General features: G+C 43.5%; 1 protein-coding gene across 1 annotated transcript in view; it reads right to left on the bottom strand.

Annotated features, from left to right (window-relative positions):
* Window positions 1–4,276: 4,276 nt before the first annotated feature.
* Window positions 4,277–23,610, bottom strand: part of LOC142813907 (uncharacterized) — a 116,949-nt gene continuing 97,615 nt past the window's right edge. Inside the window, exon 4 of the mRNA XM_075891865.1 lies at window positions 4,277–4,559. Coding sequence (XP_075747980.1) covers window positions 4,277–4,559 — 283 coding nt within the window. The remainder of the gene's footprint in view (window positions 4,560–23,610) is intronic.

The raw sequence follows: 23,610 nt of genomic DNA, 5'->3' as shown, positions 1-23,610 counted from the left end.
ACAATGCACACAAGTATGAACGTTGAAACCAGATCAAGATTCATGGGCGTTGAGAAAGTTATTAATCTTTAGCCTTGTTGCTGAATTGTTTTGATTAACAAATAGACTAGTCGAGTGGCGAACAGATAGAAGGGTTGTTCATTTTAGAGGGACGGCTCAGTGCTCTCCCATAGTTGAGTACGGAGTACTCGAAATCGTTAAGCATTTTTTCTAAACACAGACAGAGAGAAAACGTTTTTGCGTTGAGGTATATCAAGATAGACTACCATCTCTCAAAAAAGGAAAAAGAGGGGGAGTGGGGACCTCATGCAGCAACTGTTAACTTTGCGCGGTCTCTATCGTTTGTGCGCGTGCTGTCTTGATATATCGGCAGCCTTCAGTGGGCGACTCGTGTACCCTTCTACGTGCTACGCATTCAACGCGAAGAGTGTCTGCAAAAAGTACCCCTGTAGCGGTCGTATTCTCTTAGACCAGCGTTTTGTAGGTTTCCGTGAGACCGGATCCAAGAGATTTAGCTGCCAGCCTCATTTCGTATTATTACTACTTGTTGCTATCGCCTTCATTGCTGGAAAACTGACTTTTTTAATAATCTAAACCATAAACAGGGACCTTGGTGAGTCATCGCAAAGTGCGCCGCTGCACGCTTCGATTCCATTCACGGAGGGCAGCGTCTCGCACCTGGTTTGACTTCCGATAATGTGACGTGTTTCCAATCTTTTCCCGTCTTGTAACGGCGGCTTCTTAGCACTTTCACAAATTTCATCTTTCAAAGGCGGCATTGCAACTTACCAAGGTACGCGTTGTCTCTGTTTTTTTTTTCGGGGGGGGGGGGGGCGATCACCAGATCAAAATTATTTCTACCTGCGTGCCTCACTAATACTTTGCAGAATAGTCGAGGTTTGGTAGCTAAGATTTTAGCTCCACATATTACTGCGGGTCTCACGTTATCGTGTAATTGACCTGCAGTATTGGAGGGTTGACCAAAGTGTCTACGATGTGCAAGGCAGAGAACCGCAGCAATTTAGCGCACACAGTTGCCGCGGTACGGTACCTTTCACCGAAGCGAAAACTGCTTTGGTTGAATACTAAACGTAAACAGCTGTTGCTACCACGTATCAATGCCATCAAGCTTTTCCTCTTTTTGCTTTCTCTCCATGTCATTGATGAACTACGAAAAATGCCAAATTAGCGCATTTTAACTTGTGGGTTAGAGCAAGGTCGTAGCAGCAAAAAATGAAGACAAGCTTTTTCGAAAAAGAAAAATAAATAAAAAAATATCATGCCTAAGGGGAAATACAAAAAGGAACAAATGAATATAAGCATGATGCAACATCGCTGTATAAAGATAACATCAATTCGCAATAACAGAAACTCGTCGGTAGCGTAGTGCACGATTGCTTGTGCGGAGCTGTCGCAACAGTCTTCGCCGCAAACGTTGAGTAAACTCACCTATGCCAGCCGCAAATGGCGGCTACCGAGGAAACCATCGTTCACTCTCGGGGCATTGCGCATCCAGAACACGCACCTGCTAATGCGCTACGAGTCGGTGGAATGTGTCAGACTGAACGAGAAGTGAGTTTTCCGAGCACCTTGACGCCGTGCTCTGCGGAAGCCAAGGTGCTCGGAAAACTCACTAAGTTGCGGCGCAGACGCTCAGTCAGACCGTGACGATGAGCCGCGCCCACCTAGGTCCCGCCGCAAAAACCGTTCTGCGCGGACCGCCCGAGACAGCTCCGATTAATTATCGCGAAATTGGCGCCAGGAAGTCGCCATCCTTTCCGGGGAGGCACCGGCCGGGAATCCATCAGTGACTTCCGCCGCGTTGCTCCCCGTGCTTCGAAGCACTTAGCTGGAGTGCCCGGCGGCAGTCGCGTAAGAGCGGGTGACCCGTAATTATGACGACGAAGGCAGACGAAGCCGACGCCAGAGCATCGTTTAACCCGGTCGCCTCCTTGTTGAGGGGAGAGCGCGACGCCATCGGCCTCCTCCGCGACTTTACTTTCATAAACTTGCTTTCCGCACTCTAGTGACGCGATGCTTCGACGAGTCCGCGGAGACTGTCGAAGCCTATCTCCAGGCATGTCTTTCATCCTCTGGAAGCGTTACAATTTTATGCGTTATGCTCAATGATTGAGACAACACTGCCGCCCTGCCATGCACGAATGCTAGGCGTTGTCATGTTTTCGCGGTGTTTTATTTAGTGCATGTGGCCGTGACGTTGCACATGTCAAACAATAGACGACAGTTGGCCTTTGTGAGTGTTTTTTTTTACAAGTATACATGACGACAGGTGAACTTTTATTCAACAACTATTGCCGACAGTGAAGCCATGGAATCGTGAATATATTACGTCAACGTAGCATGTGAGAGTGTCCGAAGAGAAAGGGCCGTGAAGTGAGTGCGCGCACGTCGTCTTCATCGTCCCTCATGAAGATGTGGAGTCCTGTCAATGGGTATAGGGGTACAACTCAGATTGTAGGGAAGTGGTCGTTGAAAGGTGTGGAAAGCCTGTTGATCGAATGCCAGTACGACTCGATAACCAATGGCCCTGTGCAGAGCTAGATAGACGGCCCAGTGGTCGATTCTCGTGCAGGCATGACAAATTTGCTAGTGGAAGAAATACGCCTGTAGCGTAAAGGTTGGCTGTGAATGTGTGTATAGAGCCCAAACAGACCATACTACACCGTACTGCAATTATCTAATAATGGCTACTAATCTACTGGAGCGAGCACATGACAAAAACCGCAAATCCCTCACAAGATTTTTGTCAAGATGTCACACACAAAAAAAAAACCCGAAAAAGGCTTGGACAGATAGTTCTTCCCTTCTATTTGTGTTTCTTTTAGAATTCAATATATCAACGACACAGAAGGATAAAATATGTTGCATGAGGCACAATGCCGGTTAGTTGAACTATGAAGTAATAAGTGTACTTAAGTTAAAATATTGCACACGTTTTCATGTTTAATGACAGTTACCTTAACGCCAGTTACCAAAACGCCTCTGCTAAAATGCACTAATTTTTGGTAAAAAAACGCAACTTCCCGATGCCTTGCATGGCATGAATACAGTGGCCCCTGAGGCTTTGCTTATAGGGAAATTCAATTCAGCTTTCCCTAAGGCATCCTAAAATATCCTTTTTTAAAGAAACTTATCATTTACAAAAACTATGCTGCACATGTTCTCTACATGAATAAAGTGCTCAAAGTACACCGACAATCGTCACCTCGTAGCGTTCGCAGCTAATGAATTTGTTTAGTGACTCGTGTTCTGTATGCCACTTCCGCACATCATTCCCATTCGTGCCAACGAGCCTATGGTATAGTTGTCTGAGACGAGTCACACGGCCTCACATGGGCTGCGCAGAGTCCTCTAAGACTTGCATCGGGTGCCCCACTCACGGTGGAACGTGATGAGATGCACTAGTTTTTGTTCGAGACTTGAAACAAAGAGATTGGCCGGTGTGAAGCTTTCGTTGCACTGAAAAAAAGCGTGAGCGAAAGAGGGGAGATCACATGCACACACAAGGTCACACATCTCATAGCTAAGATATCGCAATCGGTTTGTTACCACCGGTGCGAGTTTGTTGAATCAAAATATTTTAGCAGTGCCTTCACTCTCTTCCTCCGCCATAACATCCTCCGCCATAACTTGCTCCCAACTTCCTCATTGATTTGACATGTCACTTCTAACGTCCTAAAACCACCATATGATGATGAGAGACGCCGTAGTGGAGGGCTCCCGAAATTTCCACCACCTGGGGTTATTTACCGTGCACAGAAATATGAGCACACGGGCTTACAGCAGCCGAGTAACTTAGCCACTATAGCCCACTGCGGCGAGGCACCACAACTTCCTCGATGTAATGTCAGCCTTTAAGTTTACGTGACCGTGTACGGCGTTACTGCTCATTTACCACTATTGCCATCGTCGTCGCTGTTTGTGGTGCACTCACGAACTGACATCATGCGATGCCGTTGCACATATACTGAGTGATGTCTGCACAAGAGACCAGTTCGTCCGGAGAAAGTAGCGGTGGTTGAAACTGGCGCAAATGCTGAAAACTGGCGACGCGATTTCAGCGTATTTAGGTACAGCTTAAGGAGAGGCTTCGCTTTTATCACCTTTCCTCGCCTACCCTCCCCCCTATCCCGTGTCTCCCAACCTTTCGTTCGCACGCACACACACGCAAGGCGCGTTCGCTCGCTAACGAGCAGTTCGCCTGAGAGTTGACAACTCTGCGGTATCGTGCCTGCGGCTTCGCTGTCACGCCAGTTTACGCTTCCCTGTGCGTAGTTTCTCCCTTTTCACCGATGAAATAGTGAAACTTCAAAGATAAGAGCCCCATCAGCGCAGTTTCAAAAGCATCTTCGCGTCTCTCCAAGCCAACGGTAACACACCGGAAGCGTTTCCACGTCTCTAGGTTAGAATGAGAGCGAGAGAGAGTTTTGTGTGGGTACCTCGAAGGCGTTGCGGTAGAGGGACGCTGAACACTCCTCCTGCCATGATTGCCGAAGATAGCGGAATCCTTTCCTCTTTCCCGGGAACCGCTGTATACCCTGTGAAAAACAGAAATTGAGAACGCCGTTGCAGATAGATTTCGAACGTTAAGAGATGAACAGAAGCACGTAGAAACTCACGCATGGTCCTAAGTTTACCTAAAGTGCTTAGATAGGCAGTCGATAAAGGCTGTCGCGAAAGCTAGACCAAAATAATTTCAAGAATGTTAGCTTTGAAACTTCAGCAAACAGCTAATTTTTTTTTTGCTACAGTGGTACCAGATATTTTTGCTGTGCAGAATTTTGTGTCCACAGAAACCAAGGCTGAGGTTGAAAAATAGTTTCAACATGTTTTAAGAGCAGCTTTATAGAGCTCTTTTCAGTGAGGCACAGTGTGGCCCTCAACTGAGACGTGTTGTTACAGCTTGGTTTTGTGGAAGGCATAGCGTTCTCTCTTACAGAGTACATAGAGCTCAAAATTGTGAATCATTTTTTCTAAACACAAAGCAGTTGTTCCTTTCCAAGATAGGGATGGCAGTCGTAATTACCATGCAGAGGCATTCTTTAGTATCTCATGACGACAGTCCATGCAAAGCCAGCGGCTACAAAAGATAAGATGTCACAATCTACTGCTAGCAATAGATGGGCAAGAAGCCGGGAATTGAGTGAGAAGTCAGTTTGCTGACGGTAACAAAGATAGTCGCGAAATTCACATAGTGATGAAAAGTGAGCATAGGGCGCTGCTCGTACACGTTTTAGAAGTGGTTATTTATGGATACACTCTCTGCGTGGGACGAGCGGCTGCAGATGAACCCAGAAAAACACTTTCAGTTTGGGCACCCTCGTGCGGGGAAGGAGAGTGTGTAGTTATTTTCTGTTATGAATGCGCTAGGAACGTCAGGCCACGATTTAGTGCACTGAGCATCCATCAGTCGTCGAATCATATTTATTGTCTCGTAAAGACGTCCATTGACGCTTGCATCAATTTTCTTTCGTACTGCATTTTGTTTTGCAGGTTGCTTAAAAAATACGAACCATGATATTGTCAACATGGTCTTCTTCCGTTGTTTTAAACCTTCCGTACTTTTTTGGCCACATATATATATTTTGGTAATCGTTTTTTTTTTCTAACCAACAGTATATATTCCTTCGTTAATCTCCTTATTCTTCCTTTGCTTTCATTTTTCTTTCACAGTTCCTAAGGTAAGATCGAAATGAGTCTCAGATACTCATACATACAGGGCAATCCACTTATCTAAAACGCGAATCGCAATGACCAAAATAAACGTGGGCCAGCGATGCCTTAGGATTGCTGTCGTGAAACTTGTATAACATACCTAAGCGCAGTACGATGATTAAGGAAAGTACTTGGGGAGTGTCCATCGTAAAGCCTACTAAACTTACAACTGCAATAGCGAAATAAAATCTCTGACAGTGTAATTGCAAAATCGAAACCTCGATACCGCACGGCTTCTCTAACGACTCCATGATCGCTTTCCAATGTCTATGGCTTTACCTCACGCTCAGTTTCTTTGGATTGGTTCTTTCTGCAGTCATGATAGCAGCCATCCACTGCGTAATAAAAGCTTTGCATTCTGTCTGCATTATCGCGTGGTTCACCGCAATAGTAGAATTATGGCATCTGTTCATTTCCATTTTTTTAATAACTACTGTAAAAACTGCATTTGTTTCCATCGAATCTGCGTAGTTGGTAAGGTATGTAACCTTGAAGCATAATGGTTGTGTGCATTTGAATAGAGCAGCACGTTACACGAAACCATCAAAAAATGTTCATTTATCTACATGCTCAGCTGGTGTATTGTGCTTTGAATATTTTAATAAAAATAAAGCAGCAACTGGCAACTTATGGGAAATAGCTTTACCACATATTTGAATACGTCATCTTGATTACTTTTGCTTCTGAACCAGAGAGAAAAATGATTCCTTATGTTTAGCGTACAAAATACACGCTACGGTTGTTAGCGACATCGTAGAGTATAGGGCTTCAGAGGGAGCATTCTGAAGCTCGCCTAAACATAAGGGCGTGTCTCTGATTGCACTTCATCTTCCTAGAATGCTGTCTGCTATACTCAGGCTCGCTACATGTACAGTGTTCCTGACATATAACTGAAACGGGAAGGGGAGGGTGGGGGGCTTGTAGCGAATATTGTAAACAGAACCTTCTAAAAACAACGCACCTGACGTTCTCGTGCTGCTTCAAAAAACACGCGTATTTTTTATTCTTATTTCTATGTCCCTTCTGTACGCTCGAACTGACGCGTTCGTATATTAGTGTATCCTAGCTGTGCGCAGTACTTCGTTATTTTGCAAGCAGTTTCTTCAGAGAAGTTGTTGAATTAGTGAAAGAATGTTCACACAAAGTATATGCAGCAGCCAAATGAAGTGAAGTAAGGGGAAGTATAGAAACAGATAAAGTGAAAGACAGATTGAAGGAAGAACTGCAATAGAAGCAGCACCTGTACATTTCTCGCAGTTCAACTGATGCAGGTAGCGCATGCTTCATTTCTTTACGTCAGGACTGGCAAACTACGAACCGCACTATATCTGTAGGGCGTCGAATGAATCTAAAAGCACAAAACTACCATTCGACGCTTGAAGCGATTGGCACGCATCGCAAATGAAACACCTGCCCGCTTATACGTTGAACCGTGCAATTTCCAAAGCAATTTCATATATATGCACTGAACCGCAATGTAATGTACCGTTGCTTATTGTACAAGATAAAACAGCTACCTCTAAACAAGAATGAAAGCAGGAAATAAAAAGTCAGTAAGCAGAACTCAGAAATGCCTACGACAAAAAAAAAAAAAAGAGCAATTCCGAGCGGTGTACTGGGTGACGCCCGTAATGCTTTCGCTTATAGAAAAGGCATTCCCGTGCGAGTAGAGTGCCCATAAGGTACTTAAGCGGCAATTCACACACACACACACACACACACACACACACACACACACACACACACACACACACATATATATATATATATATATATATATATATATATATATATATATATATATATATATATATATATATATATATATATATATATATATATATGAGCAGGAAAACAAGCAAGAGCAAGTACAAGAAACACGTAGACAAATAAACTGTCAAACTAGCTAGCGAGTAAACAAGCGCCATGACACTGCATTTACGTAGCATGAGATAGGAACGTTCTGCTTAGGACAGCCATCGGCCTCTAGAGAAAAACGGACCGAAATGGATTGTCGACACCTCCGAGACAACGAAGGCAACACGCCCGCCGGAAAACTAACGGATCTTCGGCTCCGAGGCAAAGCACTTGGCTGAAGTTGTTGGCGAAGTGTCAGCTGCTTCCGTCGCCTCCGGTCCGGGCGAGCTTTAGCGGTGTGTTTCCGTGGTTGCTTAGACGAGTGAGAGTCTAATGGTTTTGTAATCCGCGGTCAGTGAGCGTGCACCTTGGCCCAGCATTAAGCTAGTCTCTTCGCCCAAACTTTGTGCGAACAGGTAGTTGGAAGTGGAGCCGACTTTCGGGGGTGTCTGTCTGAATGACGTTGGTTACAGTGGCACCAAAAATCTTGGCGGAGAAATTAATGACTGACTACCAGTTATAGATATCTCCACTTTGTAACGTAGCGCCGGTGTGTTATCCCTTGTTTCTGTATTCTCTACTCTAGTTCAGCAGTACTGGTTTGTAAACAATGCATGTGCCTTTTACAGGTTTTGTCGAGTTAGGCTTGTGCTTCTTAATTATGATTCAATGTTTGCAGGAACTGCTGAAATTTGATCACTTATTATTAGCATTCTTGTATGTGTTGTGTTACACATCCAGATGCTTACCCAGTGTGAGAGTGTGTGTTCTTATGCTTCTTGCACGAGTATTTCCTTTTATTATGCTGAAATTATATTTCTACAGTAGTTAAATTGTACTTATTAACAACTTAAGTACCTTCCTGAGCGATTTAAACAAAATGTGGCACCTTGTATGGTGTAATGTAGGATGTCACTGTACGTTAAAACACGTAGTCAAATTTATCCGGACCACTATCCCACCCGATCCCACAACGGCTGGTCTCATTATCATATCGTGGTTTTGGCACATCAAAATTCAAAAACCGAATGGTATACCTCATCGCTGTCGAAATTGTATTTTCTAAGAATTTAATTTTTTGTGCGCATCATTCATGTCATGTGATGTTATGTTCTTGGTGATATAGGCGAGCGTGCGGTGGTAATAAACACTATGTTGGAAGTTAGCGCCTGTGCCGTGTGTCCTTCGTCTTGTGTCCCCGTTTCTTAGCGCTATTTTCAGTCGGTATACCTCATGTATTGTACACCGTACTGTACTTTTTAGGCAACATCAATAACTCTGTAGGCGGCAGTGTCAGCTTATATTGAGGGTACTTATGATCTTGGTTTAGCCCTCTCAAATGGGGTTGACTAATTCAAAAGTGCTCCAATCCGTCCTCCCACTCCCTTTTTTTATTGATAGCAGGGCAAAGCGATGAACAATAAGGGTAATTTAATTTATAGGCCGACGAAATAGACAAGAATAACGGTGAACGCTTAAAATACATATCCTAATGATGATGTGTGCGCTCTCATTGCCACGTGCATTAATTAACAAAAGCTCATTCTCTGGCTGATAGGAATTAGCAAGACGTAATTCTGCCGGATTAAAATAAAGCGAAACGAGTCGCTGTTGCACTTCACCTCAACCAAAAGTGTCCTTTAGATTGAGCAATATGGTGGATCGCGCATTTAGAATTAAAACGAGAATTTATGAATGAACACTTTTTCTTGTTCTCTTTTTTAGTTTTGTCATTCAATCTCTCTCGCTTTTTTTCGCCTTGTCTTGTTTTCCGGCATTTTGAACGCAGCCATCTACGCGAATCGAGAACGATGCAACTCGAAGCATAGTTTCTCCATGTTCACTTCTGATCGTCGGAATTAACGAAGCTTCAATGTCGCAGAATAAGCTCACCACAATTATTATTGCCTTTCATTCATGAGCGCACCTATCGCTACTGTGAGTAATAAACACACGCTCACAAGTTGCGGTGTTTTCAAAGGGTGCGTGCTCCTTCATAGTATACTGTGACCCCGAATAGTAATAGCTATTGATTGAAGCATTGTCATTCTGTGTGGTGTCGTTATTGATATGACAAACTAAAAAAAAAAACGCATGTGACCTGTAGTGGATACTTCCAAACTTGACAATAATTATGACTTAAGGCGTAGTGGGCACCTTGAAACTTTACTTGCAAGGTAGCCGCAAGAGAATTCACCGAGGGCTCTTGAAGTTCTGCTTTTCCAGCTTTCGCCGTGACTGTGCGGCCCTTCCCATGCAGGCTTGGAGTTTTGTAAACTACCTTGGTCATAAAACAAAAGAACCCGTCTGTTCTCTACAAATCTTGCAATAAGCAACACAGTCCAGCGTAGAGAAAAGAAATCTGACGTCCCCGCTGCGTACAACATCTAAAAATGCACGCTGAATGTCATTCATAAACAGCGCCGACACTATAGGACCAAGGAAGTCGAAGATTCCCGCACCTGACGAGCATGAACTGTTGTATTTAAAAATTTGGAGTCACTGTTTACACTGATGCCAAGTTTTCTCGCCTACAACCCGCGCCTGCAAATAGCCTGCCCTCACAAATACAAACTGCGAAAAAAAATTAGCTAAAAACATTCTCGCGTATTCAGATAAGCCCCTTTGCATTAATATAAAGCAGCGCCGTGAAACAAGCTTGTGCATCAAAACTCGCATCGAAAATCTGATAAATTCTTTAAAAGTGTTTTTTTTTTACCGTAAGCTACCCTGGATGAGGTTGAGTAGTTTGGCGTGGTTTACGGTGAGCAGTTTTGCGCAAGTGAGAGCAGCAGTGAAGTCACGCGACACACAGCTGGCGTGCCGGAGAAGGCCTGGAAGCTCCTAGAGTGATGTGACACTAATTAGCTGGCGCTTGACTCATGTGAGTTCACTCGCTCGTTTTCCCATCCATTAATCCATGCGTAGCTCACACTACGCATAAGCTGGCATAGCCGAGTGAAGCCACTGCTAAGTTTTTATCAAATTATAAGATTTATCTATTGCCTGTTTTTAGCGAGTTCGATATATGCCAGGTCCACTGTACTTAAGCAATCACTAATTAAAACATTCACGGTACATCTTACTGTGAGAGAATGCACTATGAATACTTATGTGTGCAACAAACAAATCAATAACACAAAATCTCTGTGTGCCAAATAGGTGGCCTTTTTTTAAATGTGTTTATCCCAAATTTTACTGTAGTTAGACTACAAAAAGAAACCAATAAATTGAATGCCAGATGGCCTGCACATAAAAATGACCAGAAAGGAGGACGTTGATCTCTTATCTACCAGGTGCAGCAGCAGTTACTGTAAATTCAGTTGGCTCTAATCTTGTATTCCATCAGATGAATAAACACTACAAAATAAAACCTAGAACACACAACACAAAAGATGACCCAAAAGGCTAAAATTCGTTGTATCAGACAATTTTCACAATGTAAGTGCTGGGATGGTTAGTGAAATGGCAAAGGAATATAAAATACACAAAAGAAATGTAGTGATTGCCATCTTAAAAGTGGTACCTTTACTTAATCTGCTTCCAACTTTTTTGTTACTGTTGTTCCTTTATACACTGTATTTTTCCTTTGCCCACAGGGAAGGGAATGAGAGACTGTCTGGCTATGTATTCGGGCAACAACAATTCTAGCCAAAAACTAAATATATATACAGAAACTCTTTGATGTGAAAGGGGGACGAAGAGGGAAATGATCTTGTCGCATAAAAGTACCAGACGGCTCTAGGAAATAGCCGATTAGAGAGGAGCTTTGTGTGAATTGTGGCGGCGCTAGTGTACAATTGAACAGGTGGACACAATGCGAACGATGCTCCCGCCCTGCGTCTGCACTTTCAATTGCCCCACGAGTAGCAAGAGGACATTGTTCTATTTCATTCTGTTGACGTCCTCTATCATTCCCCCAATCCGTGGTTCTTATCACGTGGCTCCGGGAGTCGCAACCACACTAAGTGGGTGGTTCGCGAACAGATGTGGGTGCACGTGCCAGCCCCCCCCCCCCCCCCCCAAAAAAAAACGAAAAAAAAAACAACCTGGGGCGATGTTCTCAGCTTTTGTGGAAAGCCCTGCTCTTTTGTCGCAGTCTTTCCCTGCCCTTGCTTATTTTAATGTTAGGTCTTATGTGCCTATTAACTCGTGCATGTGGTTTTTCAAGTGCAGATATAACATCTTTTTTTTTAGTCGTTAATCTTGAACGCATTTTGCCAAACAAACACAGCCATCGCCCAATGCGCAATCACTCAGATAGCTGTCTCGTCTCAGTGTCATTTTCCCACAAACACTTCTGACTAGCGCAGCCTTCAACCCTACAGTATTATTGCGCATACGTATGGTAGGCAGCGCTTCACAACAAATACACAAGTAACAAGAAGTGAAAAAGGCATACAGCGCTTGTCTTCTTCTCTTTCACAGTGTATTTTTTTGTCTAGCATTACCGTACTCGAACGTCAAACTCAAACCGATTTGGTAACCTTTCCGCTATCTTACAGCATACTATAGCGCCATCTTAAATATACGTACTGTTTACGGCCGTTAACAAAAGCATCGTTTGAATATATTGCCACGAACGTTTCTTATTTCGCTCTTGCTGAATTCGGTTTATGCCCGCAAAGACTGTCAGCGACCGTCAGCGCGAACCGGAACTCAATGTTCTAGAAGCTTCACCATTTTGGTAGGTTGTTTTGTCAAGATTATGCACACAACGCTAACATTGCAGATTCTTCTAGAACTTACGCGGCCGCTATAACGATAACGCTGGAATGTTCGAAGGCACATGTATAAAAGCAGACGAGCGTCACCGCTTCTCAGTTTATCCACAGCCGACTCCCTATTCGCTGCTATCAGTGCCAATGCGTAGGACTGTAATATGGCTTTTCGTTTATATAGAGGCCACAAGTTCAGCCGAATAAGCAGGTTCATTTTCAACAATCTGTGTCTGCCTTCATCAGCGTCACGACCCCGTGGCAATATTAGGTCACATTTCGGAAGACACTGTTCTTGAAAGCTTCCTTTGTGACAGTGAACCTGTATTTTCTTCAGTTTCTTGAAGCTGTAAAGGAAATGAGCTCTTATAAAAATGAAAGAAACCACGAAAAGAAAAGGTAGCTCAGTGGTTCAGCCTTTCGTGGCACAAACCCGAGTGCGAGTGAACTTAAAAGTGTATGAAGTTAGGACTCACCAAGTTCTTCGAGGACGCGGATTCCAATTCATGTGTCTTATTATTTCTGTTCAATTGGAGTTTGCATATGAAGCGGGAACTCCGACTATAAAACTCTCTATTTTCTTGTTTTTTTGTTTTGCAACACCTTTAGGATTTGCTGAGTAAACGAAGCGTATAGGCACACATTAGAGCTGTACAGTAGAAAATTGAGCCAAGGTTCAAGTGAGCGTAGTGCACTGCTCACTCCTCCAGTTGCGTTGTTAAGAGCTGCTCGGCGAAGAATGGAAATAGCAACGTTTCCGTCACGTCGCTGCTAGAAGCATTTTAGGCGCGCTCGCGAAAAAAGCTTTGTAAATATAGGCAGTGCTCGATTTTTTTTATGCACTAGGTATACCAGTGCACGCCCTTTCTATATTCTATTTCAAGGACTTCCTACTTAAAGCACAGCTGAGGAACAGCTTTCGCTTTTCAGAAACATCTTTGAAGACGAGGCCTGCTTATGAGCATTCCTCTCAATGTAAACCCGCTGGCATCTGCGCTATATCGACAAGCTTTAGCGATGGTGCAGAGCCAAGAATGACGACTTCGTGCATGCTTTAAACGAGGTAGTGCAGGTCTAACACTACAGAAAGCGGCGAGCAATCACTCTCGCTTTCTTTTTCATTTTGTTTTTCTTTCTTCTTTTTTTTGCGAAATCAGCCTTATGGAAGGCGAAGTGATACGAAGTTTCTGCCTAGCGATTGAGGGAATCAGAGTCACGTTGAAAAATCGTCAGTGCTTTGTCTTAGCGAGATCGAATTCGCTAGAAGGAATTTCAGTTAGGTTCTGTGCAGCGGGCACACACAGGCACTCGAACACGAAATAGTTATCAGCGAGCGTTCTACTCAGAAAACTTACTTAGAAGTATCACGAAGCCCATGTACGCCCGCACGTCACAGGTGTGGTACATTGCTAGAGCTTCAATGTTGCCGCTTCCAGAGGATTGCTCTGTACTAAGAACCAATATCTGGAGGCACATTTCGATCTGCAGAGAAACGTACCTCTATCGTGCCATGTATTGCATACGTTCTGCTACACTTGGTAAAAATTCTCTTTTTATCTCTCTTTATATTCCTTTCTCTCTTCTTCTGCATATACATACACGGAAACACTCTGTCAGCGTAGCTGTACTTAAGGCAAGGGGGGAGTTGCTGTGATTCAGGTTTCTAAGTTGTCGCCATCTTGGTCGGATTTGCTCCACATGCCAGTACAGCCATGTTTTTTCGCTATGCATAACACTATTGATAAACCACAGTGTAGTATAAAATGATCAACGAACCTGTCAATATAAAATGCATGAAAGTGCTGCAAAACAAAATATATTGATAGTTGGAGAATGTGATCCTCTCGGCTTGTATAAAGTTATAAGAAGACAGGGTAACCATGACAAGTTGGTGACAGAAGTCACAGCATCGTAAAAATGCAGCAAAAATCCAAAAAAAGAAACTTGTTGCCACTTTCCACGAGAAAATTCCTGCATCTATATGGTTCGAGAAGTACCTTTTGTTCCATTGCTCAATGACGACTTATATAAAGGAAATGAAAATTTGGTAGCACACCATCATGTTTGTAAAGACTTATCTTTTCTCGATCTTTTGAAGAGGATGTGTGTTTACTGACATCCTTGCGTCAACAAACGTGCTTATTTTATATAGATTTGATTCACGTAATTCTTTCTTTGATAGACTTCCTTTTTCGTTGCTTGCTATCTTCTAGTCACCACTGTTTGCTCTTCTCTTTTAAAATGATGCAATACCATTTCCAGAGACATTTCATAGATTAAGTAAACGAGGATAGATTGGGGAGGAGAGAACTGAGCGCTGGAGTTTTTTGCACAATAAGCCTTGCGCTTCAATACTACAGCGTGTCAACCTTAACTAACCCGTAAACTGAACTGCGCGCAGTGTCTTCAAAACCAAGTGAAACCGAGCTTTGTAAGCTCTTTTTCGTCCGAGTTCAATTCTTTCCACATCCTTCACGACACTTCAAACTACGTCACACGCTAGGATGAAGTTAGTAAAATTCAAGTTACACGTATGACAAAACGAATTCCCCTGAAATGGTGGGGCTGTTCGGATCGTTCTTGAATGCGGAAGCAATGACAGGTCTTCCTTCATTCATCATACTCGGCTGCACAGAGTACACGCACTCGCGCTCGGCTCCAGTTAAATCTCGGACATGACAAATGGAAGGCGTGAGGACGCGGAGTTTTTGTGAAAACGAAATGGATGGTATTGACGACTCGCGGTGGTGCCGGAACACCCCCGTTCGCTTTCGTTTCATTAGCCCGCTTGCTCGAGTCCCAGTAAGCAAATATACGCTTGATTAGTTCTCTTCGCGGCAGTTCACTTCGCGAAACCTTGAGGCGCAGCCAAACTGTCGTCCGGCTCCGATTTTAGGCTTAATAATATCGTTTTACAGTTTGTGGAGATAACGCGAACTTCAGCTTCTCGGGAGAGAGAGGTGATTTGCAGCCATTCAGAGAAAAAAAAATGCATCAATGTCTTCAGTAGGAGATTCAAAGATGAAAGGAACAAAATAAATTCTTGTCTTTGAGCCTGTAGGTAAAATGTTTATTGCATGAAGCAGTGATAACAAACGCGACGTGACAGACCAGATAAATGCTCATGTTTGTAGTCACTGTAAGTCTAATCAGCCTTTCTTGTCTCGTTTGCAACCGTTGTTTCTTTACTGATTCGATTGGGCGGCACTACACTCTGACTCAGATTGCAAAATTACAGAGCCTGCTCTTGATCTAAGCCAGAGAGCGGGTGTCCGAGCAGAACATTCTGCCACTCTCCAGAACAATCGGATGCCAGAAGAAGATACACGTCAACACATCTTCAGTTGCAAACAGGCGAGGACCAGAGAGTCACGGGATCATAATTCAATCCGAGGTCAAAGTGAGTGCATGTGCCTCAGAGCTCGCCGAGTCGGAGCGTGGGTCTCTGAATAAGCCAGCTGAACGTATTTAGAGTGCTTTATTGTGACCATCCGAACGTTACGTGCGTCACGAGAGAGCCCTTGAATTCTCCAAAATGACGATGACAAAAAATAGGAATCTTATAGCTCTTTTTCTCGGGACGAGACGTCATATCTTCGACTCTAGACAGACTGTATGCAGACACACCGAACCTGTGATAATTTGTGCATTTATTTGTATTCTATCTGTGCTTTGAAGACCTTGCGAGAGAAGTACACATTGTGTACTATTTTGCTCCCCGCGTAATAAATGTCATAATATTGTTAATATTTATTGCTGTGTTGATGATTTCGCTTTTTTTCTTGCTCCACGGTTTGGCACTAAAATCAACTAGCATGGCTACTTTTCAGTACTTTTAGCTTGAGTTGTGCTACTTTTTCAAATCAGAGCAGTCATTCCAAGCCAATCTGTGCTTTTTGATGCCGTATGAAAATCGCTTCCACCAAGGCAGAGTAGATAGCACTACCAAGAAAAAACACACACACACAAAAACAGATAAGCACGAAGAAGATCAATATGTCTTCATGGGCAAACAGCTTTTTCTCTGTAATAGGGGACCATCGATGGTATTACGGCAGTCGTGTCACTTCTCCTGGCGGCATTGCTATTAGGTACGAGGCTAAGAACTACGATAAATTATACATGCAATTTTTTATGTTTTCTGTGCGTGTAGAAGGAAGATGGAACGGGAAGCAGCAAAGGGACAGGCGGAAGCGGGGGCTAACAGGAGCCTATGATCCGGAAGGAAAACGGAAATCAATATAATGCTCCGAATTAGCCGGGCTTTCAATGAGGCCGGCGAATGGCTGGGCCTTATTTTCTCCGACAAGTCGCCAATGGCTAACGAGGGGCACAACTTGAGCACACTATGGGAGATCTTATCATCGGTCAAAAATGACCATCGACGGTCATTCATCTACTTCCAGCTGCGGCGTGTCTGGGTGACAGCATGACTTCTTTTCAAGGCACTGATGCCTAATTTGAGAGAAGATCATCAGAGGTTCTTCGCAGTGATATTCCTTTAGGTACCAGTCCAGGTGAGAGTGTTATATATTAGATTTACGCAACCACCGAATGACTGGTGACTAGTCACTGATGGTGAACAAAACATCACACTGATTTTCGAGATAGGGGACAGCCTTCGCAACGAAGGTTATTCGGGACTGGGAATAATGCTTTCGACAAAATCTATTGATGTATTCTGTTAAGCGTGATAGCTATTAGGAAAGCGTAAAGATGGCATTCCTTGAATGTATAAAGGCTTGCGTTAATGGGCCAGCCGATTTATTTAGGTTGATTATACCTAGTTAACTGACACTTTCGTACCATGAACGTCGTCTGTGCGTGTAGGATACTGCACAAAAATTGAGGTGGATGCAGCAGCCATGTTTTAAAGCCTATACTTGAAATTCACGCCATAATTTCATGTGCAGGACGCATTGCGGGAACACCACCTCGAAAATTTTCTGAAACAAGCAATTGACGAGAATGCGCCACCTTTACAGTTTTACGCCTGTTTTAGGTAGTTTGGTGCAGTGATCATTTAAGAAAACTGATACCACCCCTAATTCAGTTAATACCTCCATTCAAACATTTATGAAACGCTGGTAGTCGAGGAAAGCTCAATACTTAATGGGTATAGCAATATCTAAAACGTTTGGCGCTTACTTTCCCGCATCTGCGAACGTCACTTGCATATACGGCATGAAGCACCAAGTTAGAAACAATGACTGCTGTCTTTTTCGGACATGAGGATTAGTTGAGAGTTGTTCCGAAGTCGCTCACTTGAGCCACCTACTCTGTCATCGTCACCTTTGCGATGTCACCGTCAATTTATGTCGGCGATCTACTGATTTATTACTCGTGATGTGTTACCAAAGTAACGACGTTGTAGTTTTGTAAACTACCACATCAAGTTTCTTATGATGCCGGTTCAATAACGTCTTATGTGAGCGTTATTGCTTAGTTGAGACCTATGTATTAGACTAATTCAACCATTTGCTTGTGTTTCTATTGTATATCCCCAAATTAAAGGAGAAATCAACATATATGTGTGGTTAACATCCAAAGAGTATTAAGTGTATTTTTTCATGTCAAGTTCTCTAAACTCGACCAGCCAGAAGTTCTGCAGCCAAGAAGTTTGATGAGGTGGCCTAGACAGCTGTATCAAAACACCAATATTGTAGCCTAATGATGAACACGTCACACCACTTTCTTTGCTATGAAATCAACTCAGTACTACAGAAAGTTTGCCAATACTTACGTACAGAGCCAGCAAATGTATTCTTCGGCTGCTTCTTTAGCTGCCCGACAAAGCTTGTCGATAAAAGCGACTATCACTGTGAAACTTGGAAATTTTGCGGGATTCCTTGACCAGTGCTTCGTATGCTTGAGCAAAACAGGTAGCCAAAAGGGGCGGGTAAAACAAGCAATAATTACGACACCAATCAACCAAGTGCTTATCAATGACCAGTCAACTTATTGTACTCCTGCTCAGATGCATCCACCAGGTTCAGTCCCAGTCCAGCCCACTTCTGTGTGTAAAGGGAACAAGCAGCCGCGTTCGGTGTTGGGAACGACACCCTGTGGTGGTTCAGCATTTAGAAGTCGTATGCACTATGGCACGCGCGTCGTATGTCGTAATAGACACGTAGACCTGCTTTACAGAAGTGACAGCACTTGATAATAATAATAATAATAATAATAATAATAATAATAATAATAATAATAATAATAATAATAATAATAATAATAATAATAATAATAATAATAATAATAATAATAATAATAATAATAATAATAATAATAATAATAATAATAATAATAATAATAATAATAATAATAATATTATTATTATTATTATTATTAATATCTGGACTTTCAAGGCCCAAAACAACAATGTTGTCCCGACTGTCGTGACTTTCAAGAAGGCAGCACTCGGCGGGTTCAAGATGAGACTTCGTATTTAGGTTAACTACGGCTCGGAAAACAGAAAGTATAACTACAAAAGTAAAACATACTGATAGCAGTTAAGAGAGCATCCATTGTCGGTAACCTTGCAAGGGTGTAGAACACATCAGCTTTTAAACGTGTATTACCAAAGATTCCAAAGTTATCGCTGGTGGGTAAACATTTCCCGAACGAACTAGACTTTTCCCGTCCTGCACGCAACCTATAAAAATTCAAAACAACTCGAAGCTTCTCAAACAGTGTGGCCTTGTCAGTGGCGAGCGTCGCTATTTATCTCTGCGTGTAAAATCCGAATACACCAGTATTTTAAAAGACGCGTGAAACAATGCGATTATGAGTGATGCCGCAATGGAGGGCGCCGGAAATTTATACCATCTGGTGCTCTTTGACGTCCAGTGTCATCGTATAGTGCAAATATCTCTAGCACATCGCCTCTATCAAGATGCGATTTCCACTCCAGATTTGAACCCGCAACCTTTTCGAAAAAGTCGAAGCATCGTAACCGCTACACTTACCCCAACGGATGTTCGAATCGATTGATTGATTGATATGTGTGGTTTAACGTCCCAAAACCACCCTATGATTATGAGAGACGCCGTAGTGGAGGACTCCGGAAATTTCGACCACCTGGGGTTCTTTAACGTGCACCCAAATCTGAGCACACGGGCCTACAGCATTTCCGCCTCCATCGGAAATGCAGCCGCCGCAGCCGGCATTTGATCCCGCGACCTGCGGGTTAGTAGCCGAGTACCTTAGCCACTAGACCACCTCGGTGTGGCCCTTCGAATCGATTGAAATGCGTCCTCTGCAGTCGGTTTTCAATCGCGTGACGTTTGGATCAACATGCGAGGAGTACAAATTGGCCATTGTGGCCTGTTTGTATACACTGAGGTGGACAAGAGTGGACGTTAGCGGTAAGTACACGAGTGAAATCCAATAAAGCCCTCATGTGACTACATCCTTTGAGGAGAACTCAGCAAAAAAACCTCGCGTCGACGTTTTGTAGCCGTATACGCGAGAAAAAGAGCGACAGAAGCCTGCGCAATCCTGCGCAATGTTGGGTGGAAAAGCAAGCAACAAATGGAATTACCCCGTTCTCTTTTATCTTCTTTAGGCACGTCAGTCGTGTCTGGTCGGCAGCCTTATCTCGTGGCAAATGGTCGAGTCCAGCGAAGAAACCAAGAACCCCTGCCCATTTTCATCAATCTTTTCGCCAGCGTGACTTTACTCTCGAAGGGGAGAGAGCTTCCCTTCCCTTTTCTCAGCTCTTTCATGGTTGGTAGGAACCTCTGACTTCTCCTTGGAAGCAATGTATTTATTTTTGTTGTCTGAATTCACTGGTTCATTCAGCTAATCGTGGCCTTGTTTTATCTATGCCTCACTGAAAAGTTGTTGACGCAAGACATTATTGTGTTACTGCCATGCCGCCATGCCGGCTATCTCTCAATCACCAACATCTTTTTCTGCTGTTTTATTTCACCGTGAAGTCGCTTCTGGTTGACCATTCAAGATTCCTGCATCGCAATGTCGCACAACTTGTTTCTGAACCCCACGATGCGCTGCAGTCATTGCGTCAATTCACATAAAATGTTATTTATAAATCAAGGCATATTTTCGAATAAATTTGTTCACACTAGATTCTATTCCGATGTGTAAATTGCTCGTGCTGTTGTCGTGTACTTATTCAGAACGTAAAACCGTCATACGAAGCAGCTGAGGCGCCCACTTTCACGGTTCTTTTGAAGTTGCATGTCTGAGGTGAAGCCTTCCAGGTACAACTGCCTAATAGCTCCTTGTGCTTTGAAGGTGAGCTGCCTTGTCCGGCAATAGGTGGTAACAACTACAAAGATTTACCAAAACCAAACTGTGGAACGTGCAGTGAAATATACCAATCAGGTTCGCGGAACCATTTGATTGTAAAAGACTAAACAAAAACAAGAAAAAAATTCAAGTGACTCACTGTATGTTGAAGAAGTGCATACGGGAAAATACACGTGAAGAAAACAACTAGGAATTGGGTGAATGCGAAAATTCTAATGCTCCGGTGTCGTGCGAGCCCAACCACACTGCTCTTACATAAGCTGCACACACACACACACACACACACACACACACACACACACACACACACACACACACACACGCACACACACAGACACACACACACACACGAACTGATTGATAATGCATGACATTGATCGCCTTTGTGCTTTGAAGGCAATGATGGGATCCAGGCGCTGGGTTTCTGACTGAGCTTTTAAAGGGAGCCTGAAATGGATTTTGGAAGTTTTGGGAACGTTTTTGCTAGAGCAGCATGAAACCATTGGCACCACAAACTTAGCGACATGCCGAGTAGCAAGGCTGGTACGGACAATTACATCATACTCTCCTTCTCACTCCTGCTTTCTCGCCTCCGCTCGCGAGACCCACTGGCATCACTAGAGAACGCGTATAGCTCTCATCAACGCAATCGACGAGTCATGATCTCCAAGACTGCATGCCGACAAGCTGCGCACAGTCTCAGAGGCCATAGCCGAAAGCGCCCGGCAGCACGCACGCCATGGCGCGAACCAATGGCGCCAAGCTGTAACCGTTAGCTGAGTTAGCGTTCAAACTCGCAACGTTTTGCTAGCAATGCCAAGGTTTTTCTACAGACGTCAACTTTTGTCTAGACTTGGTTACAGTTGCCCTAGACACGTCACGTGAAGCTGCAATTTAGTCACGTCACGTGACTAGCAGTTTCGTTGGTTTCAGCGGTAACACGTCACGTGAGTCGCTGTTACACGCTTTATGGCGGAAACATGTCCCTAGACCAGCTATCACGCGATGTAGTGGGATTTCATTCGCATGACTAAATGTCGCGTGATCCTTAGAAACATGACTAGTTACATATTGTTACTTGAATTTTTAGCCACGTTAGTGTTACGCGAAAAATGGTTATGTAACAAACTCCACGATCACTACACTCCATGATGGACAAGATGGTGCTTGTCTCAATAAATTATACAATCAATTCCAGGCCGATCCCCCCGAGTGAGTATGATCCATGTTGGAGGATTCATCATCATCATCATCATCATCGTCGTCATCATCATTATCATCATCATCAAACGCGTAGTCATTCATGCGGTTCGCTTTCACCGGCGCAACGAAATGCTTCAAGAGCTACGCTCTTTGAAAAATACCGCCACAGCTTCTCTACATTACTGGACGTTGCTTCAAAACACACGAAGGCCTTAGCCTGTCGGGTGCTACTGGAGATCTTCCGAAAGCACCATAATTAAAGAGAAATGCGGAGGAGCGAAACATTGCTAAGAACAAAGCTGACACATTGTCATTATGTTCACTTGTCGGAGAAAAAAAAAAGACTGCGTATAACCAATAATAAATGTGTGCGTGTGTGAATTTGTGCATGCTACTTTTTTAAGAAAGGCAAGCTTCACGCTTCACGCTTGTCTTCGCTACAAGTAATACTTGTACTTGGTAAGAGTGAAATATGGCCACGTGTGCTGGCTGAGATAAGAAAACACGAAGCCTCTTTCTCGTGCGACACATTTTTTTACCCGCTTTGCCTGTGATTTCAGTTTTCTTTTTCGTTCCTTCGTGCATAATGTATTTTGGAAGCTCCCAACATTGCTGTCACATGCAGAATGCATTCGTCGATATGTCCTGTCGCTCCTGTTCGAGTACTCTCTTTTTTTTTTTGTTCTATCAAGTCCTTTACTTACCCTTCACATATTGCTCTGCCAAGCGTCTTCGTTCACTTTTTCTATATTTATATTATCACTTCCCTTTCTTTTATTCGTTACTTAATTTTATTTTCTCACACACACAAAGTACGCCAGGATGGCCACCACTAAAAAAACAAAAACAAAACAAACGTCGCACATTTTGTTACGTACCCTGAGCTCTCCTCCCTCTTTTTTTTCCACCAGTGAAACAGCCTTGTTTTGCTAGTCTGTTCATCACGTGCAGTTTTACTTTTATCATGGACTTTGTATCAAAACAGAGTTGAATAGAATGGAGGAGCATAGGAGTGTGTTGGGCAGCCTTCAAACTTACATGGGTATTCGTTAACTTTCCGGAGCATGTAACATGTTGTGGACTCGCATGCATCGGCTACGTTTGTTTATTTACTCAATAGATAGCGGGCAGTGTTTCGCGGCCTGGATTTCACGCTGATGCAGCGGTCTTCCACTATTCACGCACGCAAAATGGTACAAAATCAATGTTGTGCGCATACTCAAGGCGTCGTGCTTCTACGGAGGAAGAGCTCACGCAGTATAGAATACATAGAACATCTATAGTGATGTTTGGTTGTATGCGAAGAGAGAAACAGGACAATTCCATCTCGCTTAAGCACGTCCGGCCCAACGCAAGCATAGAAGTATTGCGAAAAAAAATTGAATAAATATATACCTCGAAATGAAAATCTCATGTTATCAGTTCATTTTCTCTCTTTCTTTCAGAGTTTTTTGCTATGATAACAATATGCTCAGTTTGTTTGTGGCGGAATGAAACAAACCCACGCATAGCGCTCCGCGAACTGAGCTTTGTCAGTGCATAGGGGCATCGACTCGATTTCATGCCAGGTTCATTCCCTGGCCGGATAGCTGTTTTGTGTATCAAAGTGGAGATGCATGTTGCATGAAGCTTGTAGCTCGCGTCTATGTTCGTGCATGTTTGTGCGTGCCATCGCGAGAGAATCGCAAAAAAAAGCAACCGAGCGTAGACTGGAACGAAGCGTGACCGGGTAGCAGCGACAGCGTATAGGGTACGTAATCGTAATCAATGAATACGCTTTCGGCTCAATATAAGCTGGATGACTAGGCTCGTGGCAAACAAAAAA

This window comes from Rhipicephalus microplus, chromosome 4 (assembly GCF_043290135.1).
Source record: "Rhipicephalus microplus isolate Deutch F79 chromosome 4, USDA_Rmic, whole genome shotgun sequence".
In the NCBI taxonomy this organism is placed as follows: Eukaryota; Metazoa; Arthropoda; class Arachnida; order Ixodida; family Ixodidae; genus Rhipicephalus; species Rhipicephalus microplus.
This window is presented reverse-complemented; position numbering and strand designations above follow the sequence as displayed.